Below are 17,296 nucleotides of genomic sequence, written 5' to 3' on the forward strand. Positions count from 1 at the left end.
GCTGGGATTACAGGCATGGGTCACCGTGCCCAGCCTGGATCATTTTCTTATTGTTGAGTTTTAAGAGTTCTTTGTATATTTTGGATAACAGCCCTTTGTCAGGCATGTCTTTTGCAAATATTTTCTTAGTCTGTGGCTTGTGTTCTCATTCTCTTGAGGTAATTTCTTTTTTATACTTTCCTGAATTGTCTAAGTTTCCATGACGAAAATGTATAATTTTTAGCATCAGAAAAAAATGTTACAGCTCTAATATTTTACTAAATTGATATTTTACCATTATCTAATTTTTGCTTTAGAAAGATCATCTGGCTCCTATATGGAGGATGGAGTGAGGACTGGTGAGAGTCTGGGGACCAGTTAAAGGCTGTTGCTGTTCAGGTAGAGCTTTCTGCAGATAATACTGTTTGGAACTAAGAAGGTGGTGGGAAGTGGCAGAATTCCAAATGCATCATGGAGGCGACACAGCCCGTTGATGGAGTGAGTGGCCAGGGAGCAGGAGTAAAGTAGTGGAATCGAGAACTGGTGGAGGGTGGTGCCATTTACTAAGACGGGGAAGACTGGGGGTGGAGAGGATTCAGGGTGGAAAAGTGAGTCCTCTCAGGTCCTGCTAAGCATGAAGCACATTAGATTTGCAAGAGGACATGTCAAGTAGGCTCTGGGTAGCAAGTCAGGAGCTCAGAGGAGAGGTCAGAACCGGAGATGGAAATCTGGAAGTTGTCAGGTCTTGGTCATGTTAAAGCCATAGGATGGATCTGATTTCCCAGTACATAAAACAAGATGTCTGGGGACCAAGCCATGGCTTTCTAACATTTAGAAGTCTGGAAGAGCAGAGGGCCAAAGGACATGAGGAGAGAGTGCTGGCCTCTGAGAGTGGAGGAGAAGGAGTTCCAGGTGCTGGTGAGGTTGAATCTCATGAATTACCCCTGGAAGCTGCAGGTTGCTGGAGCTGGGAGCTGGGGTTGGGGTGGCTTAGAGGACGGTGCGGGTGGAGGTGGCCTAGAGGAAGCTGGGGAGTTGGCGGGCAAAGGAAACAGGGACGTCTGGGCAGGAGTGTAGTCATGTGAGCTGATGATGGAGTGGGGGCAGCTGGTTTAGGAGGCCAACCCTGGATAGTGGTAGCTGGGGGAGAATCTGGGGTCTGGAGCATGTGTGCTGAAGAGCTGATTTGTCCCTGGGAGAGGAGCTCTCTGAGCTGAGCATTTGGAGCATGGCTTGGGGGTTTGGGGTAAGGTAGAGTGGGGAAGGACGTATCTCAGGCTGGAGGGAGGGCAGGCTGGGTGGGAGAGGAAGAGCCAGTGCCTGGTGGGACAGGGTGGAGGAGGGAAGAACAAACAGGGGCACTCACATTGAATCTCAGCTTTGCCACAAGCTAGCTGACCGATCTTGGGCAATTCACTTGATCTTTGTAGATTTCAGGTTCCTCAGTTGGCAAAGGGGATCAGACTAACTGATCCCTACATGATTCAAGGTTTAACTTCATAGGTCTGTCCCTGCTTATCCTGCCCAGTGAAAAAGGAAAACAAAACCCCATCCACCCACACCCAGCAGCAGCTGTTGAGAAATATGGATTCTAAGGGAGGTGATCAGATTTCTCTGAATCCAGCTAATTTTGCCTTCCTTTCTGGTCTGCTCAACAGAGAACACTTCCAGGTATTGTAACGCTACCTCCTTTCGTAGAAGACAGTAATGCGGCTAGCACACTGGCCCTTGGTGAAATTCTCAGGGCCAGGCTGGGTGGATTGCTTCCTTAGGGGCTGAGGAGCTTCCTCGGTGTCTTCTTGTTGCCTCAGCTCACGTGGAGTGTGGCAGCCACGTTTGTGTGGCAGAGAAAAAGGCGTTAGCACAGGAATCAAATCATGGTAGAGAGAGAGAGACAGGGAGGAGAGGAGAGGGAGGAAAGGGGCTGCATTAAGCCAGAATCCAGATTAGCCTAATACGACTGCCAAGTTGTAATGGAAAGGACAGCAAGTGTGAAATGCAGGCCAAAGGTCCGAGCTTCTGTGAGATGGAAGATAGCAAATGCAGTATTTCGAAAAGCAAAGGCTGAGAGTTTTGGGGAGTTAAGAGGCGGAGGAGCCGGAAACATTATTAGATACCTTTCCTATTCGTTTTTTAAAGCGGTGGGTTCTTGCCATGTTGCCCAGGGTTAGTGTAGTGGCTACTCACAGGCAGGGTTATGGCTCGCTGCAGCCTCAAACTCCTGGGCTCAAGCCATCCTCCCACCTGTCTCCTGAGGAGCTGGGGCTACAGATGTGTGCCACCACACTCAGTTTTTAACTTTTGCTTTTTAAGTAAAGAGTTTCAAATATACACACACAAGTGTGTGTAAAGAGTCTAATGAATTCCGGGTATCTCTGATCCAGCTTTAGTGATTCCCAACTTACGGCCAATCTTGTTTCATTTTTGTCCCAGCCATTCTCCTGCCTCATAATGTCAAATAAAATCCTAAATGTCATGCAATTTTATCCATAAACATTTCAGTAATGCCCCTATGACTCTAATCACAGTGCCATTGTTAAACACACAAGTCTAACAGCAATTACTTGACTTTAGACATATACTCAGTGCTGGATATTTTCTTATTTAAAATGATTTAGCTCTAAATGAGAGCCATGCATTGCAGTTGTCTCTTAAATCATAGAGGCCCCTCCATCTCTTTTTTCCAGGTTCTATTTCATTGAAGAAGCTCTACTTGTACTAGTTACCTGGAGATCGGATTCAGGTGTAACCCTGGCAGGACTCAGCTGGGATACAGGTCGCTTAGGAGGCAGCGGTATGTGTTGTGCTCTTACTGATGACCCTTCAATGTGTCAGGGTTATGAGATGGTGGCACTCTACCCATCATTTATTAGCTGGCCTACTGCTACGCAGAGAATGTCCCCTTTGTTAGCTATTTGGCTGTCCTGAGGAATAGTCTGTAGATGGTAGGATAAATGCCTGATTCTTTTCCTTTATTTACCAGTTTTCAAAGCCCTACATTGGTTCCCTGAGATATTCCAAAGGAAATCAAAATTTTTATTTTGTAAAGAATCATGACATAGCTATGGGCTTAAATGTATTTGATGTTTCGGTCCATGGTAGCTATTACCCTAACGAGCTCTAATTGTCTCAAGCCCTTTTAAATTAATGCCCCACTTCTCACGAGACCTCTGTGTGTCTTGGTACAGTACAGTGTCATTCCAGGCTTGCAAAAGGCACCTGATTTTGCTCAAGTCCGCTTTCATCCATCTCAGGAGCAGCCCATCTTCTGAGAAAACAGGCACATTTCTTGAGTGAACAGGTCTTAGAAGGGGTATATTACGCTAGAACTATGTGGTATGAAATGGGAAGTAGTTTACAAAAGCATACTTGATATTTTTATATTATCCCAAAGAAACGTACTCAGCACGCTTGAATGTCACAGGTGTGACTTAGCAGACTAGCGAGAAGTGTGAAAGATGAATGTCTTTGACTCTTCTTTACATAACAAGTATGATACCAGCGCATGCAGAACCCATAGGAACAAAGAGAATCTGTGCTCCCCAGCAGGTTCCCTGGAGTCCTGGTCGAAACAGACAAGAGGATCTCAACTTGGAGTCCACAGGGTAGTCTGGGTAATATCCCTGAAGCTCTGAAGTCATGAGGGTGGATGTATACACATTTTCCTGGGAGAAGGTCCAGAGCTTTTACTAGAATCTCAAATACGCAAGCTCTATGTTGAGCTGTCCATCAGGAGAAGTCTTCAGTCTTGCAGTTGGTTCTGGGGATTGCTGAGTGCAGAAAAAATGAAAACTCCTCTGGATGTAGGGAGATTTATTTATGAGGGCATTCTTCTCACTGGAGTTAGAGTCCACAGACAAAGGGTTATTACTCTTAATTGGTGTTCTCTCATGCCAATTTTAAAAAGCCCATTTAGTCTGGGCGTGGTGGCTCACACTTGTAACCCCAGCACTCTGGGAGGCCAAGGTGGGTGGATCACCTAAGGTCAGGAGTTCAAGACCAGCCTGGCCAACTTGGTGAAACCCTGTCTCTAGTAAAAATACAAAATTATCTGGGCGTGCTGATGCACACCTGTAATCTCGGATACTTGAGAGGCTGAGGCAGGAGAGTCACCTGAACCCAGGAGGCAGAGGTTGCAGTGAGCTGAGATCATGCCATTGCGCTCCAGTCTGGGAAACAAGAGTGAAACTCTGTCTCAGAAAAAAAAAAAAAGCCTGTTTGAAGGCTGAGATACCATCTACTTTGAACCCCTAGGACTCCTAAATATGTACTCATTAACCAGTTTCATCTCTAGGGACAGGCAGGAGTTTCAGCTGAGGAGTATGATGAAGACAAATTGTGACATTGTCACTTTAGGTCTTTCTGCCTGTCATCGAGATTCACAGACGGGGGCTTTAGGCATTTTCTGATGGTTGTAAAATTACCAGCATTATAGCCATATATTTGAAACAAATATTGTCTGCTACTGAGAAAAGCATTAGATACAAAGTAGACCCAGCTACCACAAAAGTAGCCGAACACATGATGACTCAGTTGTGTCCTGATAGATCCCAGGGTGATTTACCTGCGACCCACTGATGGCTAATCAGATGGCCTGGTTTCCCTTAGCACTGTGCGTGCACACATCCTGAGACGGACCACGAAGTTTAAGAAGTCTTTCAGGGCAGAGACTATTCTTTGCTGAAAATATGTAAGCACACCCACTAGAAGAAGGTAAAAAGGCAGGGATACTAGACTCTCTTCAGTTCTGACTCTGAACAGGTTAAGGCAAACTAGGAATATAGTGGGTATACATTCCCTAAAGGGGGCTGGCTGGATGAGTGAATCCTCAGTGCCGATCCACGGTATTCCAATCACTGGACTTGCTAGGAGGGATGCTTGCTAATAGAAACCATCAGTCCTCTCTCCCCATGCCCCGCAATCTGGATTCAGTAAAATGGTGCCTGTGTGCTTGCAGGGCGTACATTAGGGGGTGAGGCCCAGTTGCTTTTTTTAAAGCACCTCTGGTGACTGTGATGCCCAAAGAGGTTTGAGAACTAACGGGCTAGATCACGGACTGCTCTCAAACACAGGCGCTATTTCTAAAGAATACTTACTTGACATATTTATACAGATCTGGGTCTTTTTTTCCCTTGAGGGAACCCAAGGAAGATCCAGTTTTAAATAAAACATCATCCCATTAACAACACTTGAACTACTACTTGCTTCTTAAACTTCAGAAGCGGATCAGGGTAACTCTGGAATAGATGTTCTGTAAAACACCTCTAGAAATGATTAGAAATCTTGCTTTCTGGTGTTGCAGGTCACAATCAATGGTGTAATATACACTTTTGAATGTGAATTTCCAAAGTTAGGAACCTGAGTTACTTAAATTAAAATCTGAAATTAATCAGGATGCTTTGCTACTACCCTTCCTATCCTATCCAGAAAGTAACAGGTGTTCAGTTGTCTTCAACACAATTGCTGTGTCTGATTATACCATGTTCTTAAAAGATTTCCTCACTTTTGTGAGGCTTACCATTATCTCCTTTGCCACACGAGCACGTTTTGCCAGATGCCCCCAAAATAGCCACCAGGCAAGAAACCTTCAGGGTGATTATGTGTGTGCTTTTTTTTTTTTTTTTTAATAGTATCATTCATTTGTACAGAGAAATCACTTGGATGGATCTATTTACAGTCTTTTCTGATTATCATTTCCACTGGCCAATGTATTTCACAGAATAGTCAACACTGACTTGAATTGATCATCATTATAATAGGGCTTTTACTCCTCCCTCCCCCCTTTCAAAGATGATGATCCCATTTTAACAAACATTTTCTAATAAAAGATTCACCAGTCTTTTTCCATCTTATGAATAAATCTACCAAAATTGATCTAATATGGTCAAATTTTCCACACATTTCATTGTTTCTTTTCAAACTCATTATTTGCAGGTATCACAAACCAAGGCCAATAAGTCCACATTCCCCTCGAGCCTTCTACAACTTACTACACGCCCTCAAGGTAAGCTTCTCCTACCTCCTTTCACATCTGTGAAATGTCTGGCACAACCAGACATCTTACTTGAAGACAAAACTACTCTCTTTTCCTTTCTTTCTCTTTTAACTCACTACCAATCACCTTCCCCCTTGCTTTTCAGACAACACTAAAACTTTCCACAAAACCTTTGAAGCGGTTTTCTTGCAGTAGTCTAGAATACACCAAGTCACTTCATGGGTCTTTACCCTGAAATGCTACATTAAAAATGGCAATTTTCTTAATTGGCTCAAAAACAGTATGGCTTGGTTTCACTTGGCAAAGTTAATGTGATTAAAATATATATATATATATATATATACACACACACACACACACATACATACACACACATACACATTTTTAATCAGAAAGAAAAAGACATGCCAATTTGAAAAGGCATCAAAATAAAAAGCAAATACTAAAAACTACTTTACAATAAAAAAAATTAAATAATCGGCAGGTTAAATGAATGTAAAATGAGGAATGTACAGTGAAAAACTAAAGCATTCCAGTTGATAAAAATAAAAACCTACTCAGGCTTATAGTTTGTTTTCCAAGAAAGTTATGTTTCAAAGTAAATTTTGAAATACTCCAAACATATTCCACATAGATTTTGGGTGCCAATATTAAAACTTCAAATTTTGCACGCAAGGCTTATCAAACACTGGTAGAATTCCAGTATTTGCAAAATTCTAAGTTTTGGTGAATATTGTAAATATTACAATTGGTATTAGAAAACCATGATGAATCCAGAATTTTAAGAGAAAACGCATTTCATAAATATTGTTTGATTAAAAATACCAGCCTTGCATGTTCTCAGTAATTAGAGAAAATATCTTTAAAGAAGACTGCAATTTAACAGTAATCTGTATATCTTTAGCTGCCATTAAAAAAAGAAGAACCAAAAACAATGAAAATGTTACAACTGGTATAAAGTAACCCTATGATGCTCCCATTATAAGAAAACAAAACTGTACATTTATAAACAGTCTCTCCACCAGTTACACACAGAGCTTTCTCTACACCAAAGTCTCTTTCCGTTTGCCACCAAACCGGGCTTTGTCCCTTGCTCTCCGGATGCCGGGATGTGTCTGGTGTGTCTCTATGCTCTTGCTGTCCTCTGCCATCTGCATGCCAGAGCCACATTTGTAAGCGTTTTCATCAACTTCTACCTGAGTAACACTGGAAACTGTGGATGCCCGCCTCTGGGCTGCGAGTTTCCTAGCAGAGGGGTGGTTCCCCTCACCCTCTTCGTGCAGCTCTGGCAGGCCCTGCAGCTCGGGCGGACTGCCTGCCGACTGGAAAGGGGCAATGGCCGCGCGAATACAGTTGAACCACTGCTGCTTGTGGAACACATCATTGGCTTGCAGAGTGTGAGACTGGCCGGGAAAGGGGTCATGGAAGCGAATTCTGAAGATATTTTTAGCTGGAAAAAAAAAAAATCAGTCTAAAAAAAGGTTTATTCTATACAAAATAGCCATACAATCTTAAAATGATTTTAAGGCCTGTATTTTACCTTTCTCCGAGTTGCCGAAAGCCCCTCGAAAGGAGCCTCCCATCCGCACGTCTCCGTCCTGCAGGTCTTCTAGGACCAGCTCCTGGACTGGGATTGGCTGCCGGTACACCTGGTAAGAGTGCCGCTCATTCCGTGTGACCGGCCGCGTCAGAACCAGTATGTCTTGAAACAGGAAAATGTAAAGTTTCTGGAGAAACAGGAAATAGACTCTAAATATTCAACTTGTGTTTTTAAGTAACTGAAATAACGACATGATTAATTTCATCAGATCCCTTTTCTAAGAGCCCTCTTACTAAGTGACATTTGTAATCATAAAGCTGGTGATTTCAAGGCTATGCGTGCATGTAATATTCTATTTGGAAAGTTTTTCCAATCTTAGAATAAATAAAATGTTTCTTACTGGTATGTAATATCAGATTAAGCAGCAGCTACATGAACACTGTGTCACAAGGACCTGACTATGAGTAACATGACTTGAGACACTAGCGTTGTATACCAGTTTTCTAACACAAAGCTGGGATTAAAAATGCAAGCTGGTAAAATGTTAATGGTTCTATTTTGTCCCACGCAAATATATGCCTTTATGAGAAAAATTAGGCCTCATGAAAGAAAAATCAGATGTCTGATTTCAAATTTTTTTAAACAAAACTCCAACTTAGAAACTGGGCTTTTGAAAATGCATGATGAAACAAAAATGCCATTCCATGGCTGTACTTAGTTTTAGCTGGTACTTTTGTAATTAGCATCCATTTAATCTGTTACACAGTGCTACAAACCACTTCCATAAGCATAAGGTAAACTCTTATAATATTTTTTGAAGGAAACTAATACTGTATTTGGATAGGAACTCCTGGCCCAGCAAGTTGATTTATATTTCAAAACTAAAAAATAAAGTATTACTGATTCTCCACTGAGACATTTAAGGCATCTTATTTATGGAACCCAAATGTTGGCTTTATCAAAGCTGGTGATATAAAATGAAACTCGGCCACCTTCTCTCACCATGTCATGACCTTCCCTTCCCAAACCTGCCTCATCATTAATGTGTGAGAGAGAAAGGTGGGAGGGAGGCCGCTCTGCGGCAGCAAAAGCACCTACGTGTCCGCTCTTGCTCCGCAGCTCCCCGTGGCACAGCAGCACTTTGCTGGCTTCGATTCTGGGGTCCCTCTGCTTTTCATCCAGATACTCCAGCTTGTCGATGTAGTATTGGCACTCGGATTCACCTTTCTTCAAGTTGATATCAGAGAGGACTCCCTGTATTATCAATATCTGAAAATGATAAATTGACAGAGCAACTTCAGTGGATTCACTCATTCTGCTCCTTTCTGCAGGGCAAACATGTCACATGGAATGGAAGAACTTTAAAGCTTCAAGGGACTCTAGAAACCAGTGAATTGTCTGTTCACTTTATAGATCAAGAAAAAACAGTCCCAGCCAAATTGGGTGATTTATCCAAAGGCAAAAAGGTGAGTTCAGATGAGAATCCTGTCCCTTAAGATCTAAAATGTAAAAAGTCCAACACCCATCTCCTTATCACTTAGTGCAGTGTACTAATGCACTGGGTACGGAAAACAACACAATAATTCACTATGCTGATTGGAATCTTTTGAAGATACTGATTCACACGTATCATTTTATATCTTCGTAAAGCAACCTAATGTATAAACTTGAAAAACAAAAGAATCACTTGTGGGACTACTTACAGCATCCTCCAGAAGCTGAACATCAGGGTGGTCTTGTGGAGTGTGTTTAAGAATTTCTTTTAATAGTAAAGGGTACTTGACTAGGCGACTTCGAGGGATATCTAGGAAACTCCAAAGATCTAGCTTTCGGCTGAAGGGAGACTCAAGACATCGCTGGAGGAAGTCTTGGACTCTTGGATCCTGTTTCTTTTGATCAAGAAGAGCTTTGGCTGCTAGCTGGTTACTACAGTAGCCTCTGTAGGCGTTCAAGCGTGGTAACTGAAGAGTAATAAAAGAAAAGGTATGATATGTTCCTGTTATAACTGAGTGCATTAACAAGCCTGTGAACATGACACACAACATGTACAGCTATTCTTGAGAGTTTTAACAAGCTGTGGCCATTTTCTTGTAGATAATAATGGAAGCCGAATAGTATTTTAGCAATCATTAAAATGTTCTTCAAATTTTTATAATTTGGCCAAATCCAACTGAAGACTCATGACTTCCACCTGCCTCCAACCTCAGATGCTGGCAATCTGTGCTCTCAGGACACTTGAGTGTCCTCCATTTGCCACCAGCCCCAAGACTGCCCTCACTAGGTTAAAAAGGCAGAGACAGCCTTTCATCACTGAATCCCCAGCGACTCCTCTAACAGTGCCCGGCATCTGGCACGCACTTAAACATACATGAAAGAACGCAACAGATAATCACACATAACGTGGGAATTCTATCCAAGCAGGAACATATTTGTGACACGAATGAACCTATAGCATTAATGAAATGTTTTTTAAACAGACTAACTTCTTATATCACTGTACATTAGTTTTAATGCCTTATGTGTTTGTAGAATACAGTTATGGATCAAATCAATCTCACAGTTATCAGAAACTGCAACATGGCCATATCTGGGGTCAACAACTCACTACATACCCAGTTCACGAGAATGTGACCAATCTGCTCCACTGTTCCATCGGGCTTGGTTGCTTCTCCTATTCTTGCCAACAAATCTGAAGTGATAAAAAAGCAGAAAGACCAGTAATAGGTTTATTTAAAAAATAGGTCAGCACTACATTAGAAGTTTGGACTGAAAATTACTTGCATTAGTACTCTTTAATGAAAATTAAGTGGCACATCTAACCTTCATGCAGAGGTATGTAAGAGTCCAGATCACCAAATATATGTGTGAGTTCCTCTTCTGACATGATGGACAACTTTAACATGGGGTCATGGTAGGCCTGTCAGAGGGGAGAAATGTGTCACAGAGAGATCATGTGAGGGAAACGTGAGGGATCTATACTTGGAAACAGTTAATTATATAAAAGCCAAAATGGATTCTGTTTGCTACACAAAGAAATTAAAGTATGTGTTAATCCCCAAATAAACTCTTACTCATACTTATATTTGAGGAGATGTGTCTAGACCTCATTTAAAAAATGTATTCACCAGTAGATACTTTCTATGATTCTACTTCTAAAGGTTAAGAAAACTATCCTTTAGATTTTGTGAAATGTAATTTTAAAAAATGAGGGCATCTGATAACAAGTTATTTACTGACCTTTCTTGCAAGTTTGAGATCCTCAATTAAATCCTGTTCACCTCGAGACATTTCATATATTGCCTACAAAACATCCAGCAAACATCAGAGGTCATTTCTTCCTTTGAGAACGGAAAATGATATACAACTGATATTTACATTATTTGATGTTTTGAACAGCATTTTAAAAAGTAACTCAGTCGGAAAACTGTAATTCAGAATGGAATTCCAAATAAAAGGTGCCATATGTTTGGTAATTTTACTGTATTAGAGTTGTTTAATTTGACCACCATCCATCATTAGGTTTTGTTCATCATGTAGTAGGAATTGTTGCTCAAACACAAAAATTCAAGTTAGTTTTATCATAGGCATCAGTTTGCTGTTCTTTTGGGAACACATATATTTAAAAAACGGGTCTTTTTAGAGCACAGGCCAATAAATAGAGTCTCGGTGCTGCGTGCCCAGTACCTCCTGCCGCTTGATTTCCCTGGTGGTGAGAGACTCCTTCATGCTGGTGTCTAGCATCTCTGACCACAGTGCACTGCTCCTTCTCTTGGCGGGAGTTGGGACTGTTGACCTGCTAGATAACTTCTGGGCAGAGGCTGGGGATCTGTGGTCACCACGAAGGGTAAATGACTTTAAAAAAGAAAGGTGAACAAAAGACAAAATGAGATTTGGAAGAAACAGAATTATTCCCATTTTCTTTTTTTTTTAAAGTTCTGAGAATTTCTCAATACAGAAAACAATAATTTATCCAAGTTTCCACCTATCACTCTTACATATTTATCAGCTAAAATTACTTTTTTTGGGAATAAAAACTAGCCAAGACTATGCATTGATATGAGATGCAAATTAATATGAGGTTACACATTGTTCTGGAACAATATTCCTTACTAGCATATTCCAAAAAGAAAACTATGTTTAAGTATAGTAATGCAAACCTGTTTGTACAGCTCAAAGAAAAATACAAATTCCAGGCTTCTATAGAAAGTCCCCTGACTACATGACTCTTACTCCTCTCTGTTTACCTGTATTGTTTGACCAAAGCGTCTGACAGCTCCATTTCTTACAGGAGAGATTAAATTTGCCAACGATGTGACACGAGCTAGAGGTCGAACTCTCTTATTGCTTGGCTCCTATAAAAACAAACCAGATAACACTAAATGTATGTTTTGGTGCAGTGATTTCATACAAACTTGGACAAAGCACACTCACAAAAGCATTTCTGTGCATTGTAAAATACAGAAACACGAAAATAAAAGTTATTTATTGTCAAAAAAAAACCCAAGAACTCTATTGAACAGCAGTAACTTTTAAAACAAGTGTACAAGAAAGGCCAGTCAAATATTTGACTATCACTTTGAGAACATAACAAACACTACCATTAGGGGAAAAATTAAAACAAGGACATTACATCCTCAAATCCAATAGAACTTTTTAGTTTAATGTGGCAAATTATTTTAAAAAAGCACTACTGTTATGAAAATTTTCAAAAATACATGAAAGCGGAGGATGGCATAATGGATCCCATGTGTCTATCATGCGGCCTCCACAGCGTCTGGTCTCTGTTTCATTTCTGTCCCTACTTAAATATTTTAAAGCAAATCTCAGATATGATATCATTTCATTCTTAACTACTTCAGTTAGAAAATACAACCTTTCCATAAACATGTCTGACACTGGAATGGGCTGAAAAATATTGAAGCCAAGGCAGGGAGGGGTTAAAAGAGCTCTGAGGCTCTGAAATCTGACGGCACAAATCCTGGTTCTAACCAGTTGCTGGGGCACACCCTGGGCTTCAGTTTTCTCATCTGGAGAATGGGGCTAACAGCAGCACTTCTCTTATGAAGAGTAAATGAGTAAGAGGGCTTGAAACGAAGGCTGAGCTACTGTAACATACTTTAGGAATATTTCCATTTGCTACATGGAGTGGGGTTCATAGATTCTCAAACAGTAACTTATTAAAAGTACAGACAAATTGAGAAGAAATAGCTATGATTCCATGTTACTGCTTTTAAATAGTATCGCAAACACATCACTTGTTCCAGGGCTTCAAAACTTCATAAACATTGCATTATTCTAATTTTATGGCTAGAAAAATGGAGGCATCCATTAGGTGACTCACACAGTTACTGAAATGAAGAATGCCAGGTCATAGAACTAGTGGGTCTATTCTTTATGTCTATGGAGCATAACTACTTGTATTTGTGCCTCTGACAACTGTGGCGTACTTGACAAAATAATTTTGATGAGAATCCAGGAGGATATATAATTTTAAATTATCACTGAAAAAGAAGGTACTTAAAAATAACAGAAGAAGCAACTTTTTCTAAAAATTCTTTGATATAACTAAAGTCATAAAAAGGAAGGGATATAGAAACTGAGTAAAAATAAAGCCTTTGAACAACTAAAGACTATATTGACCATTTTTGGTTTGGGTAAAAAAATATTTTAAATAAAAATAGATTGACAGAAAAAGTTATTTGGAAAAAAATGTAAATAAACATCCAAAGAAACAATTAGACTCATTAAAGCTCCTAAATGTATACATACATGTCAGAAAGGAATGTGAACTATTAAGGAAACTTAGTAGATATCAGAGAGAATTTAGAAATTTGAAGGCTTTAAGAGGCAGAGTTATAGACCAACCCCTCAGACCAAATAATCAACTCCAAAGTAAAACTCTGAATATAAATGAACTGAAAAAGAAACCTTGGTGATATGTAATAAGATGGCACACACCGCGCTTCTGAGCACATGTGCATGCCTCCCCCACGTACATCTGTGCTGACTGACTGACACACGCGTGTGCAGGGGCCAGCACAGGCATTCCTTTCCATTTAGTAAAGACAGCACAAAGAGTCTCCTGTTGGACTGAAGATTGAATTACCTCACAGAGTAAGAAATGCCGATATTTCACTGGAACAAAGCAGTTGTCAGAAAGTTCTGTTCTGCTTTTTGGGAAAAGAGGTTAACTCTTCTTGTTTCATGAATAACAAATTTGACTTCCCAGAAAATATTTAATTTCAACTTTAAAGTGTTTGGAGAGGTGCTTTTCCCAATGAATATGAAGGGAAAATTTAGAAAGAAATTTTTTGATAACTATTTTATCATGTAAAATCAAATTAATGATAAAAAAATTCTTATCTTTATAGGACCAGTTACCAACTACCAAATACCAACTTTCTGGTAATTCAAAATTATGTGACATTTAAAAATTACAGAATTTAGATTTAGATAAGTTAATGTGAATATATCTAAAGCATACTTCTGAAATGAACACAGGTTTTGCTGATGTAGTCTCTTCAGGGTGGCAGATTATGCCAAGTGGTATTTGGTGGTAAGATGTTCCACAGACCTTTAAAAACCCAAGTATAATCTCACTTCTCCACAAAGGAAATGCTACTCTTCAGCGTTTATCAAGTCTAAGAGGTCTTGGTAAGTATGATGCTTGCTCAGGAAATACAGGTTGGGGGAGGGAGAGAAAAGGACACTTTGCACTTTCTGCACATGGTTTTGGAAACTGAATGGTGGTAAGTTTCCTGCCTCAAAGGACATATGTGAAGAATGTTTGGCAAATACAAAACTTTCAGCATATATATTTTAAAAGTATGAAAAATTTTAATGACTAAAATAACAGTGTGATATGAAATGTAAAGGTGTACTGCTATACTAATTTCAGGATGCATATACTATTTGAAAAGAGTCAGACATGAAAAATTCTGTGGAAAAGTGATATGGACTAGGCATTCACAGACCACCTAAAAGACTGGGACAAAAATGTGTGTCTTTTGGAATACAGGTTAGAAATTGGCCCAAAAGTAGTTTCCTTTACAGGTCCATGTGAACTGTCTTACTAATCTTGGTTTGACTATTAAGAACCTAAGTATTTGTAGTCACAAAGCAGATTCCTAACACAGTATTTAGAACAGACCGGATACAGCATCTGGAGGCGATGAAGGGTGAGTGGAATAGGTGCGCACTATCTCACCACCACCAAATGGAAGGCTCACCAGTAGTTCCATTGCTAGCATTGTTTATTTTTCTTTTGGAGTGCTGAAAACATGTGATGGCAAATTCAAGCTTAAAGAACAGATATGGAGACTGGAACCATACGCTCCTCAAAAAAAAAAAAAAAAAAAAAAAAAAAAAAAAAAAATCCAAAAATCCATGGGAATAAACAAAGAAGGCCAACAAGCTCTACATGCCCGGTGAATTTTCTGCTGCTGGGAACCTTTCACCAGGGCTAAAGTTCACTTGGAGGGGAAATAACCCAACACCCTGTAACATAAGTTCATGTTGTTGATTTAGGTTAACTTAATCAGATGATCGAGGTTAGCTATCCAGTCACATGCATTATTATAGGCAATCTACCCACAGATCAGGGTTTTAATTAATGTTAGTAATCCACCTGTAGTTAGATTTTATGCCTTAAAAATTTCTGGATATCTATAAACAGAAAATTGAGAATAATTTACTTTATCAGGTTATCCCTTATACCTAAGTGCAACATGGAAAAATCCTGGTGAGAATTCAGCGTTTTGTAGAAAAGTTTTTTCTTCTAATGATGCCAGTTAGAGAACATTTTAGGAAGGTCTCTTTTATAATCAATCATATCACGACACTGAATAAAAAACAGTATGTGCCTGGGTTTATTTCTTTGGGTTAATAGATAATCTTCTCCCCTGCTTAGCAAAAATTTTAAAATCAAAGAAAATTAAAAGTTATTTTTAAAAAGATAAAAATGATTTATGATCACATGGGATTTCTTCCTTTTCTAGAAATACCGAAACTATTTAAAGCTGTGTCACTAGATCTAAAACCTTGACAACATTCCTAGTGTTTTCAACTTAGGAATAAAGATGAGGCAGAAACACAGCCCATGCCTAATACTAAACAAAGATCAGTTTCTATGGGCCCAACAGATAGATGATAAGCTGCAGGATTCACACCAGTGACCTCGGATGACTACTTTACTCAAAAGAAATGCTTATACATTTTGAGAAACCTGAGACACATAGGCAAAGACCAAAAACACAGAAACTAAAGCCAAACACCACCGAATAGAAGTGTACTTCCTGGAGACGGCAGCTATTGTAACTACTAGAAGGTGTATGTGTACACACGACAGGCAACGTGGCGGGGGTATACAACAAGCTTTACATATTTAAAATGCAATTACATAAGTTTTGACGTGCACAGAGATGGAAACCACTGCCACCATCAAGAGATAAACAGTTAATGCAGGAACACTATTCTGAGCACATAAGTGACAATGCAGTATGAAAATATATAATATAAACAGAATACCACACAATATTAAATCAAGATTACATACAATGGCACAAAGTATTTGATTCATATTGATAAATGTTCATAAAGACAAATAACTTCAGACAAAGCAAGGAGGCTAAAAAGAATGAGTCATTGGTTTAAATATTCTAACAGGTCTCTGAAGAAAAATGTGGCACACAATAAACTCATCAAATGGACGAAAAACCGACACCAGGTCAGACTGCACTTCAGTATCAATTCGTTCACTAGCATTGATTTACAAGGATGGGATTCTTTTCCTCTTACTCCATTAAGGTAGTTTCTAAGACTGGATGATATAAATTCAAGTTAAAAAAACTATATTAAGCATCGGAAACATGACAAAGATAACCAGAATAACGTATACATTTAAAATATTTTTTCCTTTTGTATAAAAGCGGTGTACACTCAAGCTATGCTATGTACAAACGTTTTAAAATTAGACCACAGTCCCTAAACACATTTCAAACTTGCACATAAACCAAGGACATACATTTGAAAGAAAAGATCAAAAGTTTAAAATTATACTGTTAATGATTTGTTAAAGATCTTAAAAGCTCCGTGGAGTTAGAAAACATTCCTTTTGCCTAATGTTTCTCTTAAAGTCTTACCTCTTGTTCTCTGAAGGACTGGTTATTGACATCTAGGACTCGGATGGTCCTTTTAATAGGCAGGAGACCTCCACTCTCATCATGTGCCACCATGCTTCCTAAGTACCCCCTCAAACCTTTCCAATCAATCCACACCGAGTCAGCCCTGTACCGAAGCTAGGCAGAGGCACACGGGCTTTTCTTCCCAGAGCTCGGCCACCCTCGGCAGCCACGTGCCCATGCCTCTCGCCGCGGTGGAGCAAACGCTTCTGAGGAGCCGCAGGCAGCAGGCACGGCCTCCAGGGCTCTGGGGCGGAGCCACAGCCAACCGGGCCCTGGGGGCGGGACCTGCCACCACGTGACTTTAACTGACAGCTGGGCACACCTAGGCCTCTCAGCTTTCGCCGAAGAGGAGAGAGAAGCTGGGTTCAAGGAGGGCAGAAGCTTCTCTTCCTGATTTAAAAGGCATTCCCAAAGGAAAACAAATCGCTAAGTTATCTACTCTAGTGCTTAGTCACAGACAGACTTTTCCTATAAAACGCTATTGCCTGGACAACTTGACAACTCAAGGAAATAGAAATTCTTATTCAGTAGGGCTAAGTCAACGTATAGAATGAAGAAAAGCCTAATTATCCAGGACACGTGTTTTTATTTTACAGAAAT

General features: G+C 40.0%; 1 protein-coding gene and 1 long non-coding RNA gene across 3 annotated transcripts in view; one reads left to right on the forward strand and one right to left on the reverse strand.

The window, feature by feature from the left end:
• The first annotated feature begins 294 nt into the window (after positions 1 to 294).
• LOC144576870 (uncharacterized) lies at positions 295 to 3,964 on the forward strand. The gene is made up of 3 exons (XR_013519493.1): positions 295 to 378; positions 1,483 to 1,650; positions 2,667 to 3,964. It is a non-coding gene; the product is annotated as an uncharacterized LOC144576870 (long non-coding RNA).
• Positions 3,965 to 6,339: 2,375 nt separating this feature from the next.
• The window catches only part of NET1 (neuroepithelial cell transforming 1), a 43,502-nt gene continuing 32,545 nt past the window's right edge, over positions 6,340 to 17,296 (reverse strand). The window contains exons 1-10 of one of the 2 annotated variants that reach the window (XM_002750013.6): positions 16,655 to 16,904; positions 11,759 to 11,866; positions 11,199 to 11,366; positions 10,752 to 10,814; positions 10,335 to 10,431; positions 10,127 to 10,203; positions 9,218 to 9,475; positions 8,613 to 8,783; positions 7,515 to 7,701; positions 6,340 to 7,424 (exon numbers count right to left, since the gene is read on the reverse strand). In XM_002750013.6, coding sequence (XP_002750059.1) covers positions 7,018 to 7,424; positions 7,515 to 7,701; positions 8,613 to 8,783; positions 9,218 to 9,475; positions 10,127 to 10,203; positions 10,335 to 10,431; positions 10,752 to 10,814; positions 11,199 to 11,366; positions 11,759 to 11,866; positions 16,655 to 16,747 — 1,629 coding nt within the window. In that variant the 5' untranslated portion in view covers positions 16,748 to 16,904 and the 3' untranslated portion in view covers positions 6,340 to 7,017. Of the gene's footprint in view, positions 7,425 to 7,514; positions 7,702 to 8,612; positions 8,784 to 9,217; positions 9,476 to 10,126; positions 10,204 to 10,334; positions 10,432 to 10,751; positions 10,815 to 11,198; positions 11,367 to 11,758; positions 11,867 to 16,654; positions 16,905 to 17,296 lie in introns of those variants that run through there. The other variant, XM_002750012.6, reaches the window with a different exon arrangement.

Source organism: Callithrix jacchus, chromosome 7 (genome assembly GCF_049354715.1).
Source record: "Callithrix jacchus isolate 240 chromosome 7, calJac240_pri, whole genome shotgun sequence".
Lineage (NCBI taxonomy): Eukaryota > Metazoa > Chordata > Mammalia > Primates > Cebidae > Callithrix > Callithrix jacchus.